Below are 19,742 nucleotides of genomic sequence, written 5' to 3'. Positions count from 1 at the left end.
CCTTAACCATGTCCCAGATGTCTGCATGGTCTTCGAAGTGCTTGGCCACCATCTCCTCAAGTGGATTATCAAGTCCAACTATCAAGGCCTTCCAGTACGTTGTGTGAAGAGTATCATTCGACAGGTGAGGCTTATGCGGGCAGCCCCTACCTCCTAATACCTAACTGGTTAGGTTTTCAACATGTATTTCTTTTTTGTTTTTTAAACACACAAGCATAAACATATATTGTAGTGTATAACATTTTGAACTTGTTAAATCAGTTTTATATTTAATGATATGCCATTCTGTTTTGTAAAGGGAGCAGTATGTAAATATCAGGCATACATTTCTTTGGGCATGTTGATCTTTTATAGGTAGTGATATCGTATAATGAAAATGTGTTTTACCCAATATCATTTTTATAAAATGTCCCACTTCATTGCTTAGAAAATAATTCAGCCTGACTGGTGTGGCTAAGTAAATTGAGCATCATCCCATGGACTGAGAGGTCTGAGTTTGATTCCTGATCAGGGCACATGCCTGGGTTTCAGGCTTGATCCCCAGTAGGGGGCATGCAGGAGGCAGCTGATCGATGTTTCTCTTTTTCTCCCTTCCCCTCTCTCTAAAAAAATCAATAAAAACATACTTTAAAAAAATAAAAAGAACTAATTTATTTGATGTTTCTAGGTATTAGATGAAGGGTAAATGAAAGATAATAAAGAATGTGATTTGGGAGTATTGTGTTAGGTTTGTGCTTTGTTCAGTTGCCTTGACAAAAGAAAATGTTCAGCTGGGTCTGGTTCAGTGATGATGCTCTAGCAAATATTTATAAAATGAAAGTATATGGGAGATCTCTTTCTAATTAGAAATGTTTACCAGATTCAATTTTCTGCATAGGACATATCACTCTGTAATTCTGCTCATTGCCCTTACAACCTAAATTATGAATGTTGCAGATATGACTTATTCTGGGTTACCTGTTCTGGTATAATAGATAATTATTGTGGATACTTCCACAAAATTTATATATCTAGGCGGTTCCTTGGTTTGCTTGAGAAGACTACTGAGTGCTTTGAAGCCTGTGCCTTTCCCCAAGTTCAGATCTTGAACTAGATTTGCCTGAAGGCTCCAGACCTGAAGTACAGGCCTTGGTCCAGAATTCTTAAATGGGAAGAGAACCAGGGAATGATTCACAATTGAAGAATTGTAAATTGACAGAGAGAGCGCTAAAAAAGAACCTTCTTGACAATTGTACATAGTATTTGCATACCTGTATTAGAGTAGGTTTTAAACCCATTTTATTAAAAAATCTGATTTTTTAAATTTGCTTAATAAAAGCATCCTAGATTTTGCTTTTGAAATTGTAGGTAGATAACTTTGTTTATTCAGTCTGTGTATTCATCTCTTCACTTATCTTTGTCCTTTTATCCTGTAAGTTGGCAGCTAGTCTTCTAATATCATAGATGTTACTTGAGGAGAGGGGTTGGTAAAAGACTTTCTGTATTGGCTTACATAATGAGATACTTTACTTACGCATAGTATTATGTCAGGTATACATATGTGCCTAGTATAGGTGGTTTTTTTTTGTTTTGTTTTTGTGGTACATGCCCCTAGCAGGAACTGAACCCAGGACTCTCTGGTCCACAGGCCAACGCTCAACCGCTGAGCCAAACTGGCCAGGGCTAGTATAGGTTTTTAGCTAGCTTTATTTAATAATGTATCTCTTCCCTTTTAGGTTTTAGACAGTAGCATTTTAATTTATTATTTTAATACGGCTGATTTCTCATGTGAAAAAACAATGCTTTTCCTTTAGAAGATATGTAGTGAGGGGGAAAATTAATATGTTAACTGGAAAAATTTGATGCCCAAATATCTCTTCAGTATTCATATTAGTGGCAACTCTAAAAATTTTACCTTGTAAAAACTCTGAAAAATATCATGTCTGACAAATACTGAAAATATAAAAATATTTATATATTCTAACCAATAAAAAGTAAATAATTTAAGAAATACTATCTTGCATATATTTCATACAGTTTCTCTCATTCCCTTGAACTTTCAAAGATGTTGGCCATATGAGAAAATACATCAGCAGGTGAACCACTGATACTTATTTTGTATTCTAGAATGGGAAAATAAAATCTAGCCTTTCTTAGCAAGTAAAAGAGTCTATAAATCTAAAGATGAAATCTTGGAGTTTAATGGAACTTTAATACATACTTGCTGATTGAAGAAATGATATAATGGATCCAGCTCAGTGGATTGAGCATTGTCCATGGACTGAGAGGTCCCGATTCCATTCCCAGTCAGGGCTCATGCCTGGGTTTTGGGCTCGATCCTTAATGGGGGATGTGCAGGAGGCAGCCAGTAGATGTTTCTCTCTCACATTGATGTTTCTGTCTTTTTCTCCCTTTTTCTTTCTCTAAAAAAAATCAATAAAAAAATATTTAAAAAAGAAAAGAAATGTTTTAATGAATATTATCCTCCTGTGATTTCACATAGAGTGTGCTTTGGAAACTAAAGAACTCTTAGGTTTTATGGTTCTAGAAAAATTTCAGGATGAAATTTTGACTTTGGTCTGCATTTTGTTCTTTTAGGCTTTGTGAGTAGAAGTTTTGTTTTAGTGTGAAACCCACCTTTAATTTTTATTTAAGGAAAATATTATCATAGAATGAATTTTTCCCCCCTAAACTTAGAACTTTCACAGTAGTAAATTATTATATATCCCAGTAAATAATCTCTGTATCTGAGTTTCCCTTCATTTCCTCTGATTCAGCCTATGAGTTTAGTATTTTTGACTCCTGGGTGGTACTGGGAAGATCCTTTATTAATAGACCTGCACAGTTACATCCCTTCCCAGAACAAGACTGGGTGGGACCAGTTTTTTCTAATATTCCTTCCATATGTCCTTCTTCGCCTTCACAGTCAGGCATAGCGGATCTCATTTCAGTCATTGCTGTGGCTCTGTCACTTACCCTTACCAGTCACCTGGCCTTTGGTCCCTTCTGTGCCATGTCTCTTACTCTTGAGGTTCCTTTCATTTCCAGCACCACCATCCTTGCTTAGTTCACAGGCTTCTCTTCGCTCTCCCAGGGTCCAGCCCATCTTCTACTTCCCTATTCCAGTTTATTCTCTTTTCCATAGGTAGTTACCTTTCTAAGTAAAACTTTGCTTTAATAATTCATATTTCCAGTAGTGGTTTTTCATTGCCTGTTGTCCATAGCTTAATGTTGACTTTCATGGAGTGACTTTCAGCAATATATAGAGTGATAAAGAGGTTTTGGCGACAGATATACCCTACTTTAGCTAAAGGACTTTGACCAACTTAATCTCCTTAGACCACAATTTCATCATAAATAAATGAGAATAATAAAGATACTTTCCTTATTAGATTAAAGGGATACTGCTGTCAATAATTACAAATATTTACTCAGTGCTTACTGTGTGCCAGGCATAGTTCTAAGTACTTTGCAAATTTTAATTCCCTGAATCTTCACAGTATCTCTATGAATAGGTATTTTTTACTCTCCTGATGTTATGTAAGCGGAACTGAGGCATAGAGAGGTCAAGTAACTTGCCCATAGTCAGGAAGTAACTTAAAAAAAATTAAGTGGTCTAGCAGGAATTCAAACCCAGATAATCTGGGTTTTGGAGCTCATGCTTTTACTAGTTTGCCAAGCAGCACTTAATATCTTTGAAATTGTACCCGGCCTTGTCCAGTAAGAGTTAAATTACTGTTCTTCTTTCTTCTGCCATCTGGTGTCAACCCATATTTTCCCTTACAAACCCTGATTCAGCTCTTATGTCCTGGCAGGTAAATTTTTATCCACTAATTAATTAATATTTTAAATATGTAATACACATAACTGTTCTAAAATATATGTCCTTTGTTTATTTATTTATTATCCTCACCTGAGACATTTTTGCATTTATCTTCAGATAGAGCGGGAGGGAGTAAGGGAGGAAGAGAGAGAGAGAGAAACATTGATGTGAGAGAGACACATCGAGTGGTTGCCACCCACACGACCCCAACCGGGGCTGGGAACAAACTGCAACTGAGGTACGTGCCCTTAGTGGGAACCGAACCCAGGTCTCTCTGGTCTGCAGGTTGATGCTCTAACCACTGAACCAAACCAACCAGGGCTAAAATACATGTCCTTTAGATACCCAGTTTCCCACCCGGAGTCAACACAGTTACTAATTTCTTATGAATATGCTAAGATGTCCCAAGCATTTATAAATACATATGAATTTACCAGAATTTTTATTCATAAAGTTTTAATAGTTTTCTTCGGTAGGTATTTTAGAGAGTACTCATCTTGCTGTTTTTTAGCTCCATGTTTTTGATCATTTCTTTTGTCCTAGGCTGCTGAAAATATCATGCTTTCTTTTCTACCCATGTTATAGCTAAAGACTCAGTAATCAAAATACCACTTCTGTGATGAAGGCTTCTCATACTCGCTTAGTAAAGAGTGGTGTGTTTTCCCTCCTCAAGATGCCTGCAGCCTGCATTTGTTTTTTTCCTGATGATTACAGCATCTTATAAACCAGAGTTTCTCAAGCTTGGCACCTGGTTGACATTTTGGACTGGATAATTCTTTTTTTTTCTTTCTCATGTTACTGATTTTTTTTTTTACAGAGAGAGGAAGGGAGAGAGAGAAACATTGATGAGAGAGAAACATTGATGAGAGAGAAACATTGATTGGCTGCTTCCTGCATGCCCCCTACTGGGGATCAAGCCTCTGGCCGGGAATTGAGAACCAGTGACCTCTTGGTGCATGGGACACTCAAACAACTGACCCACACTGGCTGGGCTGGACTGGATAGTTTTTTATTGTAAGGACCTGTACTATTAATTATAGGGTGTTTAGCAGCATCTCTGGCCTCTACCACTAGATGATTGTATCAGCCACCACCACCACTTTTAACAGTTGTGACAGTTAAAAGTTTCTCTGAACTTTTTATCAGATGTCCTCAAGGGGCAAGATTCCCTCTCATTGAGAACCAGTGGAATAGAAGAAAGTACAACGGGTACATGCCTTGGCAATAGATATAACTTCAAAGTCTGACTTTGGTACTTAACTGTCTTGTGACCCTGGTCAGATTACTTAGCCTCTGTGAGTGTGTTTCCTCATTTGTAAAATCGGGATGATAATACATAATTTGTGGCATTGTTGTGGAGATATATGCTGAGGGATGAGTGAGTGAGAAAGCATCCAGCACTGTGACCAGACGAAGTTGCCTCATGTCTCCCACTGCACTATGAGCATCTCGAGGTTATAGGTCATACATGTGTCACATCTCATTGCTTTCTTCATATAGTAGGTAATCAAGGAATGTTTTTTTAGGTCGTTTTTTCTCAAATGAAAAGGTGTGTGTTCCTCTGAATCTGACTACAGACTGGCTGACTTCTGATTTAATAGACTTGTAGGTAAATGTTACCACTTGTTTATTTTCTAAAAAAGCAATGACAATTAATCACATATCCAGGGTTTCATATACACTGTTATCAATCCTTTGGTCAGTTCTTAGCTGTCCTCACTTAACCGTGGTGACCTTGTGCCCAGTCAGAGAAGGGCCATCCTGGTTGCCAGTGGTGAGATGTTGAGTTACAACAGTAGCAGCAGCAGCAGTGGGTGTGCATGAGCGCGTGTGCGTGTGCGTGTGTGTGTGCGTCCTGATGTACACATGCCAGGCTGCTTTTTTGTCCTCAAGAGTGGAGTTTTGTGGTTGTCTGTCCCACAGCTTTCATTTCCCTTTCCTCTTTTAAATCAGCTTTATTGAGGTCTATTTTATATCTAGCTTTTATTTCTGAAACCAAAAGAATAACAGTGCTTGTGTTGGCACTATTTGTTATTTGTAGTGCAGATTTCTTTAAATGCCTTTGCTGTTCTTTAAATATAACTTTGACTTTCTTAGCAATTGAAAGGTTATCTGACATCTCACATTTTAAAACTTTATGGTTTAATTTACTACTTGTTACAGAAACCTGGTAAAGAAGTGACTACTTGCCATTAAATGAGAGTTGGTAAGAGAAAAGGCCCTGATTTTGGTGACTTTTCAAACTGCTAGTTTTTCCAGTATTGTAGCAACGTCACCCAGATTTTTAAATTATTCTTTTCTGTTACTATTGTTGTCACTAACATTCATTATGCTCTTTTAGGTATTCACTGTTGTAAGTGCTTTTTATTTGTATTATGCTATCTAGTCCTCATCACAACCTTACGAGGCCAGGGATGTTGTTGTTATTACCCCTCTACAGAAGGCCTTGCACAGACAGGATAAAAACTTCCCCAGGTCCCACAGTTACTGTGCAGCCACCATGATCCAGGTGGTATACCTTCTGCTTCCATGCTGAACTGCAGGGTAGTATAAAATGTCTACATAAAAAGATTTGGGAGCATTTTAAATTACTTAAAATGCAGTGCTTTTCAAATCCGCCATTGTCTTTATCGACCTTGTCCTGAAGTAGCCCTGTTTGTCTCCTTGCTCTTTCTAACACTGACTAGTGAGAACTAGTGGGAAAACCCAGCAGCTGTACTTCTGGATATAGTCAGGATAAAAGATAAATCCACTGTGCCCAGCATTTAGACTGCACAGAGTAATGAGCTGAGAAGAGTCTTAGGTCCCTTGAAAAGAAGTGATGTCACTGCATTTCGTGGGTGTGGGACCAACCCTTCTGCGCCTCCACCCCTCCTGACAGTCTCCATGTAGCGTCTTCTTTAAACCTCTAGTTGTAGAACTTCCCTTTAGCTCGATTTCAGGCGATTCTGAATGATAATTGTTCTGTAGTGTAGTTGTGATTTTTATGTGGTTATGGAGAGGATGTGAGTCCCACCCTTACCTGCGCTCTGTCTGGACTGGACGTCTTCATTCTTTTTCTTTGTAGTTTAGGATTTTTTGGGGGGCGGGGGGACAGCACCACTCTGGGTGGTGCTTGCACAGGACCAGAGAGATGCCTTCAGGAGAAGTCTCCACATTATTCTCAACTTACGTTTTTTTGTATCTGCAAGATCACAGAACCCATTTTCCATTTCGAGCAACCTGTGGTGACAAGAAGCAGATAAATGTTGCTGACCCCAGAAATAGATTATCTATGACAGAGTTCCTAGGTGGATAGAAAAAAACCTTAGTGGCTGTCTTGACCAAACCCCTCATTTTACTGCTGAATTTGACTTGCCCTGAGCTATGGCTGCTTAGTTCCTGAATGAGAACCGACATTTGTTTTGCTCACAGCCCTCGGCTCCGCCTTCACTTCTGTGATACTGCTGACCTGTGGGTGTCACTCCTGCTCAGAGAGGGGTTTGAGCTCCCTGAGTGGGTGTGGCTCTGTCCCTGACCCATCTGTGGTTAGATTGAGCTCAGCTTTCATAGCAGCCAAAGGATCTGTGCAGCCTCTGCTGCCTCCTGCTGCTGAGGCCAAGTATATATGTGTTTTAGGCAAGAGAGAAACACTTATTGGATGAAGGCAACAGGGGAAATTAGAAATTAGTAAAGGCTCCTTTTAACTATTTTTCAGAATTTGCGAGGAGAGATCTATCCTTGAGCATGAAGCTTGATTCATTGATTTTTATTTTTTTGCATCATCATAGTATTTCTGCATAAATGGTTGTAAGATTGCCCATTATTCTTGGATTATGCATTCTGGGGTGCTTTATTGCTTTAAACTGCTGTAGCTGAGAACAGAAATGACATTTTAAAAAATAAAACCATTCTTCTTAGCTTACAGCTAAAGATTAAAATATAGTAGTCTGGAATTAAAAGAAACTACGGAATCAGGTTATAGAATTTTAATACCATATAAGTTACCAGGTAGAGCCCATTCATATTAGCGATGGGAGAAATGAGCCTGGAGGAGTTTATAAATGACTTATTAAAGTTCTAGTTATGTAGTCCACTTCAATACAAGTCTTCTGGGTTAGTTCAGTTACATATTTTGAGCTTCCTGTAAGCTAAACCTTGTTTTTGTGTTTTCTACAGATTATTTCTAATTTTCACTGTGTTTCTAATAGATACATCACCCCCTTTTATAGATATGAAAATGGAAGCTCAGCTAGCATAGATGCCTTGCCCAGTGGATGAATGATTGAGCAGCAGTTTAGGAACAGTGTGACTCCCAAGATTCTATTTTAATGCTACGTCTTGTAACTGTTTCCTTTAATGATTTGCATTCTCTTTTATTTACTTATTTATTTTTAATATGCCTTTTTTTTAATCCTCACCTGAGGACTTTTTTTTTTTTTTTTTTTTGCATTTATCTTTAGATAGAGTGGGAGGGAGAGAGGGGGGAAAAGAGAGAGAGAGAGAGAAACATCGATGGAGAGAGACACATCGACTGGTCACTTACCCATACAACCTCAAGCGGGGCTGGGGACAAACTGCAACTGAGGTACATGCCCTCAGCGGAAACCGAACCTGGGCCTCTCTGGTCCGCAAGCTGATGCTCTAACCACTGAGCAAAACTGGCTAGGGTTATAAGATGCCTTTTTTAAATTGATTATTTTTTTTTTTTTATAGGGAGAGCGATAGAAACATTAATGTGAGAGAGAAACATCAATAGCTGCCTCTTGCATGTTCCCTACTGGGGATTGAGCCTGCAATCCAGGAATCGAACCAGAATCTCTCAATGCATGGGACTATTGCTCAGTCCACTGAGTCACACCAGCCAGGCTGATTTGCATTATCTTGTTCAAGTGGTGGAGTCTTTTGCTTGTTTTCATAGTCAGATGTTATAAACTATGCTTCTTAAGGAAAGCTAACCCAGTTGAGTACAATAGCACTATTTTAAAAATCTGACCTTAAATTCTTGCTCTGAACACTCTGCTCGTCTGAATCGCCTCATTGCCATGGGGAACTCACATGGTAAAACAACCTAAGAACTGTGAAAGATGTAAGGTAGAAAGATAAAGGTTACTTGAGGATGACCTGGTGGTGAAAAGGTTTTTTAGGAAAAGTATTGACATTTACTGCTACTATTACTAGGAACTTATCCACATATTAAATTGCATTTGCTGTGCCCATGATTCAACTTCGTTTCTTTTTGGCCAATTTCTTCTCTCACCCTGGCTTGAAACAGTCAACTCCATGATAATGCAAGGACATGTAAGCCATGAAGATGGAGAACTTTTGTTTATTGCTTTGTATCAAACACATAATATGGTGTGTGGCTAGACAAGGGGAAAAAGATTAGATGAGGGATTTTTATCCTGTTTGAGAGACGGGTCTTTCTATTTTTCTTTTTCCTTAAACCTCTATACCCTCACTTTCTAATGCTGTGTTATCTGCTCAGGTTGTTCAACTAGATCCTCAAGATAGGCAGAAGCATTGGGTTTTTGCTGTAAACTTGCAGAGCTAGATATATCTTCTGCTTGTCTTTTCTCTGCTTTCTTGTCTGTTGTAGACAAGACCCTTAAATGACTTAAAATGTTTTAATGATATTTATTAAATGTGAATATTTATTGAGCATGTAGAATTTCTAATGTATAAGAACACGATCTGTATTTTTAAAATAATTGCTTATGGAAAGAATTGAAAAAATTCCTCTCAAATGGAAGTAAGTCCAGAAAAACTTTCACCTCCTTTCCTGCAGTATTAAAAATATATGTGCATCATTAGTTATCATGGAAATGCAGATCAATGAGATAACACCCTTCATACCCACTACAGTTGCAGAAATAAAAAAGAGTACAAGTGTTGGCCAAGAGGAAGACATCAGAACCATCATGCATGGCTGTTGGGAATAGAAAGTGATGTAGCCACTGTATAAAACAGTTTGGCATTTTTGTCAAAGAGCTAAACATGGAGTTACTCTGTGACCCAAAAATTGTACTCCTAGGTATAGACCCAAAGGAAATAAAAGCGTATATCCACACAGAAACTTACATGTTCGTGGCGATTTTATTTCTAATAGTCCAAAAGTGGAAACACCCCAAATGTTCATCAAATGAATGGCTAGACAAAATTTGGTATATCCAATGGAACATTGTTGGCAAGTAAAATAAATGAACCTTGAAATATTATGCCAGTTACAAAAGACCACTTTGTATGATTTCACTTATATACAATGTCCAGAATAAGATAGAACACAGATTAGTGGTTGCTTAGGACTTGAGGGGATGGAGAATGACTGCCAGTGAGTACAGGGTTTCTTTTTGGGTGGTGAAAGTGTTCTAAATTAGATAGTGGTTAAGGTGCGCATCTGAATACCATTGAGTTATACATGTAAAAGAGTGAATTGTATGGTATATAAATTACATCTCAATAAAACTGTTATTTAAAAAGTATAACTAGATGGGGCATAAAAAAAATGTATATCTAGATATATATATTTCTGTGAGCATAAATTATCTCCAGAATGATACACATTGGTTGCTTGTGGGAAAAACCTGTAGTGGAAGGAGATTTTTACTAAACACCCTTTTCTGTCTTGAATTTTGTGCCTTGTAACAATATTACCCATTTTACAAATAAATGTTGAATAATAAAAGTATAAGTAACACATCTCCTCTCTTGATTTTGCTGTGATCAGGTACTACAGGGGTTAGATTATCTACACAGTAAGTGCAAGATCATTCATACTGACATAAAGCCGGAAAACATCTTGATGTGTGTGGATGATGCCTATGTAAGAAGAATGGCAGCCGAGGCCACTGAGTGGCAGAAAGCCGGTGCTCCTCCGCCTTCAGGGTCTGCAGGTGAGGGAGCTGAGCCAGCTTTGTTTCAGTTAGTTTGGGGACATTGAGAGCCGACAGAGTTGCACATTGAAGGCACTTGAGGCAAATGTGTACACATTAGGAACTTTTGTAAGAGTCTGATTGATAGAAATAGCTAAACCTTTTTCTTGAGAAGGAAGATATCTCAATTAAATTATACTTTCATATTTGAATTACTTTACTTTGTTTCCCCTTACAAGGTGATTTAAATTCTTACTTGCTGCTGCATCTACATTTTAACATTTTCTTCTGTTGCCCATTTCTCTGCAGAAGAGTATGTAGCAGTAGCTTTCATGTAGCCAACTTGTAGTCATCAGAATTTTTTCTAGCTTCAGGTTTGTTAGCATGCTTCCTAGTCTGTAGTTAGCATAGCTACATCAATCAGAGTCTAGCTGGTGGATTTGGAATCAGTTACAGAGAACCCCAGGCAGGAAAGACCACGTAACTTGAGTATTGGCATATAAAGTTTTGTTCCTGATTGTCATGGACTGCAGTGATGGCAGTGAAGTATTGACTGCTTTCACCCTGTCTTTACCACATCTGCCCTAGCATGTTGTCAGGCAAGCATACAGACTAAAGGGCTGCAGCCTGTGCTGACTGGGGCTTGTGGGATTTGTAGCACCTCTGAGTCTTACTTTCTACCATCAATGTTTTTTTAGATCATGGAACCATTTAGTCTGTCAAGCTTTTGAGGCTAGCAAGGTCTGGTCATTTTATTTCTAGAATATTTGCTGCAATATTAGATTTACTTTAGTTGTAAAACCTTGCTAAATACTTTTCAGACATAGAATTACATCTCATCTAAATCGTTTATTTCATTGTTTATTAAACAATTGGTTTGATGACTTCATTTGTGAACCCTTCTCCATTTTCTTTCTCTCTCTTTTTTTTTTTTTTTATCCTCACCCAAGGACATTTTTCCATTTTTTTGTTCAGGTAGAGTGGGAGGGAGAGAGAGGAACAGAGAGAGAGAGAAACATCGATGTGAAAGGGACACATCGAGTGGCTGCCACCCACACAACCGACCAGGGCCGGGGACAAACTGCAACCGAGGTACGCGCCCTTAGCGGAAACCGAACCCAGGTCTCTCCGGACCACAGGCCGACGCTCTAACCGCTGAGCCAAACCGGCCAGGGCTCTTTCTCTTTTTTTTTGGTATGTGCCCCTAGTGGGACTCTCTGGTCCACAAGCCGACGCTCCAACCGCTGAGCCAAACTGACCAGGGCCCTTCTCCATTTTCTTAGTTATAAGTCAGTGCTTTGCCATTGACTGTTTTTGAAATAAATGGTTATTTAATTTAACTTTTAATTGTTATATAATTTTAGATAGAGAAAAGAAGTAGCTCCATATTGAATAACTACTGCTATGCTTTTTAAGAACCAATTATTTATTTGAGTTGGATAAATGTTTTTTAGATCTCTTTGATTCAGAAGCCTCAGTATTTAGCAATTGTTGGACTTGGATAGCCATTAAAAGGCAGTAATTATTTCATTTTACAATTCAGATTACCTACGTAAAGGATATGTTTAATTACTCTCTAAACAGTCATTTTGTTTTGTTTTGTTTTTTGTTTATTTAGTGAGTACGGCTCCACAGCAAAAACCTGTAAGTACTTAATACTTAAAAGCAACTGTTCATTATGAACTTTAAAAATTGTAACATTAGTTTGTTTCTTTCTACAGTAATTTTTTATTTAAGGGTTATTTTAGGAAATTGTACATTTTTTGGTTTCTCAATCACAGATGTCCTAATGTATATTAATGTAAAAGATAGGTGTATTTATAAGTGCTGTATATTCTTTTTTTTATCCTCACCCGAGGACGTTTTTCCATTTTTTGTTAGGTAGAGTGGGAGAGAGAGAGGAAGAGAGAGAGAGAGAAACATCGATGTGAAAGGGACACATCGAGTGGCTGCCTCTCGCACAGCCCTGACCCAACCAGGGCCAGGGACAAACTGCAACCAAGGTACATGTCCTTACGGGAGTCGAACCCGGGTCTCTCTGGATCGCAGGCTGACACTCTAACCGCTGAACGAAACTAGCCAGGGCGTGCTGTATATACTTGAATATATAAGACTTACACTATTTTGATAAGGTGAACTGATTTTTGGAGTTAGAAATAGAGCTGTTCCAAGTTTGATCTTAAGTTTTTTCACTTACTTTCTAGAGAGCTGTTGGCTGAGCCTGGTAAAATGTGAGGTGATAGAAATAGTTTGAAGTGTGATTATTCCGAAAACACTTTGCCTTATTTCTCATTGGCTTTCAAGTTACCTGTTTTTCAAATGCTGTTCTAAGTTTTTTCCAGCCAGTAGTTAAATATGAAAGAGTATTATCTATTTAGTTGTCCTGTCAAAACACTAAGACCAATGAAATGAAACAGGCTGCCTGGAAATAAACCCTACCCAGCAGACCTAACCTTGGCTGGTTCCAGGGGAGGATTGAATGTCGAGTTGATGGGTCATCTGAAATATTTAAAAGAACTTTATGAACAAGAAGCATTTGAAAGGAAGTGTCCAAAAATTCAGAGTGCTGCCAGCAGTCTTCGGTTTTTAGTAGAAGTCCCAGTACAAGGGGGACTTGTAATGATTACACCACCTGGTCTGCTGAGGCGATGAGAGGAGCCGAGTCATTTCCTGTAGCTCTCTCATGGCTTGAGCAGCTTGTTGATGATTGATTCTGTGAAAATTGGAGACTCCACTGCTAGTACTTTCCAAATCAGATGGCTATGATTGGAGGTGCTTTATCTTTTTTTCTTTCATTTCATATGCTCATTTCTTATATTCATGCAGTCTTTGCTGTTGATAACAGCCCAGTGTGAGACCCAAACACAAACAGTGCTGTTGGCCAGCAGTGAATGAAACACACCTGTTTTGGCAGGCATTTCTTTTCTGGCAGATGGTTGGTAAGACAGTAAGGAGAGAGGACATAGTTACTTTGTATACAAGCAGCAGCACATATAACTGGTAAGAGGTGCTTCTTATTTAAAGGGAAGAGTATCTCAGCATATTCAGTTCTTCCTAGAGTTTAAATGAAAAAGACAATTTGATTTAAGCTATATCCCTCTGAGTGTAGGACCCATTATTTGATAGTACACTGTTTTCTTTTTCCTGGTTTGACTGTAACCCCAGCCACCTGGTAGATCTCATGTCTGGCATGTGATTTTAATAGACTGTGACCTGAAAAGACAGACTTTGTTGGTATTCGCCAAGCTGCCAGCATTTGTACTATTGTGTAGTGCTTTAAAAAGAAGCAAACTGACCTGTGGTATTTTCTTAACATGTTGTAGATAGGAAAAATTTCTAAAAACAAAAAGAAAAAACTGAAAAAGAAGCAGAAAAGGCAGGCTGAGTTACTGGAAAAACGCCTACAGGAAATAGAAGAATTGGAGCGCGAAGCTGAAAGGAAAATAATAGAAGAAAACGTCACATCAGCTGTACCTTCCAATGAGCAAGATGATGACTACTGCCCAGAGGTGAAACTAAAAACAGCAGGATTAGAGGAGGCTGCTGAGGGAGAGCCTGCACTTGACAACGGTCAGTGAAATCAGAAGGGGCTGCAGGGGCTGCAGAGAGGGCTCAGGGCTTCCTTGATAGAGACCCCTACCCAGGCCATCACATGTGAGGCTGACCTGCTGCTTCACTAGATATGAGGATGATTCTCTCTAACTTCTTATTCAGGAATATGGGGAACATTGTGGTAGTTCATTTGTAAAATGGATGCCAGAAATATGTTACTATTTCAAAGCTTTTTTAAAACATGTAAAATGTCTGAGAAACTCCATGTCTCTATCATACTAGTAATTGTCTTTTATTTTGTAATTAACTTTTTGCCTAATAGTAATATACACAAATAAAACCTTTTCTGACAATTGTAGAAGAGATGGTAGACATGGAAATGCAACTATTATGGTCATTTTCCCCCAGATGCTAACTTTTTCTAATACTAGGCCACTTATTTAATACATGAAAAATAAGAGTTTGAAAACCTGAGGATGTTATCCTGAGAGCCAAGTGGTGTTTGCTATGTAGTTCATAAGTTAAGCATGTTCAGAAATATCTCTTGTTGGAGGAGTTAAGTGCCTAGTGCCACTGTGTTAAGGAGAGTAACAAGTTCTTATTCTTCACTCGTCAACCTTTTAAGGTGAAGCTGAGGACCAGGAAGAGAAAGAAGACACCGAGAAAGAAAACATTGAGAAAGATGAAGACGATGTTGAACAGGAGCTTGAGAACATAGACCCTACGTGGATAGAATCACCCAAAACCAATGGCCACATTGAAAATGGCCCATTCCTGCTGGAGCAGCAGCTGGATGATGAAGATGATGAAGAAGAAGATTGCCCAAACCCTGAGGAATATAACCTTGATGAGCCAAATGCAGAAAGTGATTACACATATAGCAGCTCCTATGAACAATTCAATGGTGAATTGCCAAATGGACGACATAAAATTTCTGAGTCACAGTTTCCAGAGTTTTCCACATCTTTGTCCTCTGGACCCTTAGAATCTGTGGCTTGTGGTTCTGCACTTTCTGAGGGATCCCCACTCACTGAGCTTGAGGAAGACAGTCCATCCCGTGACAGAAGCAGGACAGTGTCTGCCTCCAGCACTGGGGATTTGCCAAAAAGTAAGTGTCCCTTCCCAGAGGGGTGTCTGTGGTCAGTGGCCTAAGTGTCACACACTTGACAGATGTGTCAGAGGGAATTGGCTTAGACGGTATAGCCATGTATGTGTGCATTAACCATTTTCATTGTACTACCTTTGTACTCATGAATAAGGAATGTGATGTAAAATATATTCTGTGCCCTTTCTCTTGTTCGCTGCAGCTCGGATCCCATTTCTGAGTTTTTCTGACTTTTTCTATATTTAGTGATATCGTACATTTGCAAAACCTTCCGAGTCTATAAGAACTTACACCTGTAGTTTTCTAGAATGTGGTTTAATTTATAATCTGTACTTCCATATGGTAGTGTAATACTTAGTTTTTGGTTCTGTTTAATTCCTATTCAAGGAGGTATGTGCCTGCTCTTTGTCTGTATTGAGGAAGAGGTGTCTTATTTTGATCCTGGTTCCTGATTATAGGACTTGGTTATTGCAATTTTTTTTATCCTCACCTGAGGACATTTTTCTTTTTTTTTATCCTCACCCGAGGACACCCTTTGATATTTTGTTCAGATAGAGTGGGAGGGAGAGAGAGAGAGAGAAACATCGACGTGAAAGGGACACATCGAGTGGTTGCCACCCACATAACCCAACCAGGGCCAGGGACAAACTGCAACCGAGGTACATGCCCTTAGGGGGACCGAACCCGGGTCTCTCGAGACCGCAGGCCGATGCTCTAACCGCTGAGCCAAACCCGGCCAGGGCCATTTTTCAATATTTTGTTCAGATAGAGTGGGAGGGAGAGAAAGAGAGAGAAACATCGACATGAAAGGGACACATCGAATTGTTGCCACCCACATGACCCAACCAGGGCCAGGGACAAACCGCAACCGAGGTACGCGCCCTTAGCAGGAACCGAACCTGGATCTCTCTGGACCGCAGGCTGATGCTCTAACCGGTGAGCAAGACCGGCCAGGACAGTTATTGCAATTTTAAAGGAAGTGGCAAGGATTCAAATAATAATGATGACTTATATCAAATCCTTACTTGAGAGCAAATGCCATATGACGTATCTCTGCTTGTGACGTGCCAAGAGACTTAAGTAAGCTAACACAGACATCATGGTTGGTTTCCATTGTGGCCTCAGAAACCTCCGCTGCTCCCTCTGCTGATAAGAGTGTTTAACACATGGACAGTCCAATGATGAGTCAGCCCTGCTAGTAGCCCAACCAGTTCTGCAGCTCTTTTCATTTCAGCAGGTGGGAGACCTACAGAGCTGCCTTTGCTACTAGTTGGCTATAGTTAATCATTCTAAAGATGGGTTTCTTTGTTTTTTAAACTCAGATAAACATATTCTGATCCTATTATCTGTACTCTGAGCAGAATTTTTTGAAGGTGCTTATAAGATGTTTTCACCTGGTACATAGGTTCATCTAAGGAAGAACTCACCTCTGTGTGTCTTTACTCTCCTGCTACCACCACACTGCTTCCGATGCTTTTGGCCACCAAGTGTAGCATAGCCTCTTCCCGGTTTATTTCAAGACACAATGAAGAGTGTCTGTGTGCATAAGGCATGTTCGCTCTGTACCTTTGCTTATGCTTCACTGTTTATCCGTCCTTTGGGCAAAGGTTCATTCTTTTGTCAGGTGACAGCTCAAGCCCAAGTCCTCCCTGTGTTCCTCAGCCTGTTCCCTTTCCCCTCTTTTCCTACTGGTCATACTTTTCTTAACTGTATGGTCATCATTGTTTGTTTATCATTGTCCTTTATCTTTCTCTTCACTAGGATTTAAACTCTTTTAAAATGCTCTGCATTTTTCTCTTTATATCCTCAGCATCTAACTTGGTGCTAAGATAAACATTTGTTGAGTACTGGACAAACTAATCAGTGATACTTGGTTATATTCTTCTACTCTTCCCTTTCTTCCATCCTTTTCTGTTCATAATCAGCATTTTACTCTGCCAAACATACACTCCATTCTCAGCACCCTGTCTGCACGAATCAGGGAGAAATAGGAAGTCTATTTTTTTTTTTCATTGATCCCAGTCTCTTTTTACCAACCAGACCTTTTCAATATTGTTAAATTTTCGGGACCTAGCAGGGACAGGATCTCCTCATCCAGTTATTTGATTGGGGCACTCAGTTTTGGTTTTCATCTTGGTGGTTTCATGACCGTGGCAGCCTCTGGCATGGGAGGTGTTTCCTGCATGGAAGGGGCATGGCCTACAGGCGGGTGGAGGCCACTTGGTACTTTATGAACATGAGGCAAGAGAAACAAGATTTATTTAAAATTTGTTTCAACCTTCCTAATGCCGCGACCCTTGAATACAGCTCCTCATGTTGTATGTGGGCGTATCTGCATGTGGGCGGACCTGCCTGGAGACAATGGAGGAGCAGTGTCTCGGTTCCTAAGACCTTCGGAAATATGTGTTTTCCGATGGTCTTGGGCGACCTCTGAAAGGGTCGTTCGACCCCCAAAGGGGTTGCGACCCACAGATTGAGAACCACTGGTTTAGATCCTTGTCATTATAGCAGAGCATATACATTAGGGAATAATTGAAGAAAAGACCAGGCCATAATGAGAAGACTGAGGGAGAACTTAAATACCAGGCTGAAGAATGTGAACTTTTCCCTGGAGTAATTGGTTTTGAAGATTGAGAAGAGGAGGCAGAATTCCTCTTGGGTGCGAGCTGCTAGAGCAGAGCCATAGATTAGACCTGGCTCATCGCGTCTGAAGGGCAGAGAGACCCTGGAGCAGAGCGATCGTGTCGGCTTTATCTGCAAGTGCATTGGTTTCTGAACGCTTCCACTATCACCTGATAGTGACCCCTGTCACTGTCAGTCCATGCCCAGGTTTCTGTCACACTGCTCCCTGCTTACCTCACTTAGACTCTTGCTCCCTAGCCTGTTCTTTGTAGAGCAGTTCAGAGAGAGAGAGGTTTTGAAAGCACATCTCATCCACTTAGAATAGCACCCAGAGGCCTAGCTCTCTAAAGCTTACGAGCTCTATACAGTCTGTTCCCTGGCAGCTCCCTCTTTGATGTCATCTCCCTGGCATCCCGACTTTGTCTATTTCCTGTGCTCATTCTGCACCTCCCACCCTAGCATCTTTCTAAAGTTTCTCATAAGTACTGGGGACTTATTTGTGCCTCTTTGCTCTTTGCACTGTCCCCCCTCTGCCTAGAGCTGCTCCCCTCAATGCCTCCTTTAGTCAGGCCTCCCCCAGACATCACCTTCTCAGAAAAGACTTCCCCAGAACACCCTCATCATTGCTCACCCCCTTTCTTTGCTTTGTTTTTCTTCATAGCATCCAGAGCCACTGGACATGGTGATGAATCATGTTTGCTTTATTGCCCATACTCCCAGCTGATAACATGAGTTCCCTAATTTGGGGTGTGTTGGGTGAACCTCATATGTCTTGTTTATGCTGTTCCCAGTGCCAAGACAGTGCCAGGAACATAGAAGGGACTTGGTAAATATTTGGTGAAGGAATGGGTCAGGTTTGGGCAATAAATCTCCTAGTTTTGCTACTTGGGCCTGGTACTGAACCTGCATATCGAGAGGGCATTCATGCCTCCCATGTAGGAATGTTTTAGACTATAAAGTATCAATGTGGGCCTGACTGTGAAGAGATGGCAGCTGTTTCGTCACTCTGAGCCCCCCTGCTGTCATCTTACTCATTTCTAGGATGGCTTCACATGGAGTGAATACAGTATCACTCAGACCGGTTTGTCAGGACCGACCGAAGGGCCCCAGCCCTTCCTGAGGTGAAATGTACCCAACTCTCTCCCCACTCTCACTCCCTTCTTGGGGGAAGTGAAGTGGGGGTGGCTGCGCAGCAAGCATGGTGGCGCCTGTGTTTCATTGGGCTCTATTGACTGTTGAGAAAAGAAAGTCAGAAATGCAAGCAAATTCTCTTTTACCTTCTCTGTTTTCATATACAAGTAAAATTTTAAGGTAAATTGCATAGTACTGTTTGTAAGATGGTCACTATTTACAAACCTGAGCCAGGAGGGTGACAGCATGTCACCAAAGCACAAATGGCCCTTCACCAACCTGTTAGAAGCTTCATCCCTGGAGGGTGGGTGCCCTGGCCTCACACAGGCGGAGCCTGCCTGCCGCGTGTGGTCTGTGTGTGCATGTGTGTGGGGTGCGGGGAGGGGTGGTCCCTTCCTCTCTCGCCTTTTTACAGATTCTCAAACCGCTTAAGTCATTTGCCAGAGTCTTAAAACTTACAGTGTTTAAATTTAGACTTGACTCCAGTTCCGCACACCTCAAACTTCATTTTCCTGCCTGCTGACTCTCCTTGATTAAATGTCGTATCTGGCCTTTTACGGAGCCCCCTGGTGGATCACCTTTTTTATTTTTTATTTATTTATTTATTTATTTATTTTTTTATCCTCACCCGAGGACACTTTTCCATTTTTTGTTCAGGTAGAGTGGGAGGGAGAGAGAG

At 40.2% G+C, this 19,742-nt stretch overlaps 1 protein-coding gene across 6 annotated transcripts in view; it reads left to right on the top strand.

Moving 5' to 3' along the window:
- SRPK2 (SRSF protein kinase 2) overlaps positions 1 to 19,742 on the top strand; it is a 172,236-nt gene that overhangs the window by 133,784 nt on the left and 18,710 nt on the right. For all 6 annotated transcript variants that reach the window (XR_004957412.1, XM_036247617.1, XM_036247615.1 and 3 more), the window contains 5 exons: positions 18 to 124; positions 10,509 to 10,674; positions 12,272 to 12,297; positions 13,977 to 14,223; positions 14,831 to 15,313. Coding sequence is in view for 5 of the 6 variants with exons in the window: in XM_036247617.1 (XP_036103510.1) it covers positions 18 to 124; positions 10,509 to 10,674; positions 12,272 to 12,297; positions 13,977 to 14,223; positions 14,831 to 15,313 (1,029 nt within the window). In the remaining variant the exon portion in view is untranslated. The remainder of the gene's footprint in view (positions 1 to 17; positions 125 to 10,508; positions 10,675 to 12,271; positions 12,298 to 13,976; positions 14,224 to 14,830; positions 15,314 to 19,742) is intronic.

The sequence above is a fragment of the Molossus molossus genome, unplaced genomic scaffold (assembly GCF_014108415.1).
Source record: "Molossus molossus isolate mMolMol1 unplaced genomic scaffold, mMolMol1.p scaffold_m16_p_7, whole genome shotgun sequence".
Classification (NCBI taxonomy): Eukaryota; Metazoa; Chordata; class Mammalia; order Chiroptera; family Molossidae; genus Molossus; species Molossus molossus.
The sequence above is the reverse complement of the archived record's forward strand: the minus strand, read 5'-3'. Positions and strand labels throughout refer to the sequence as shown.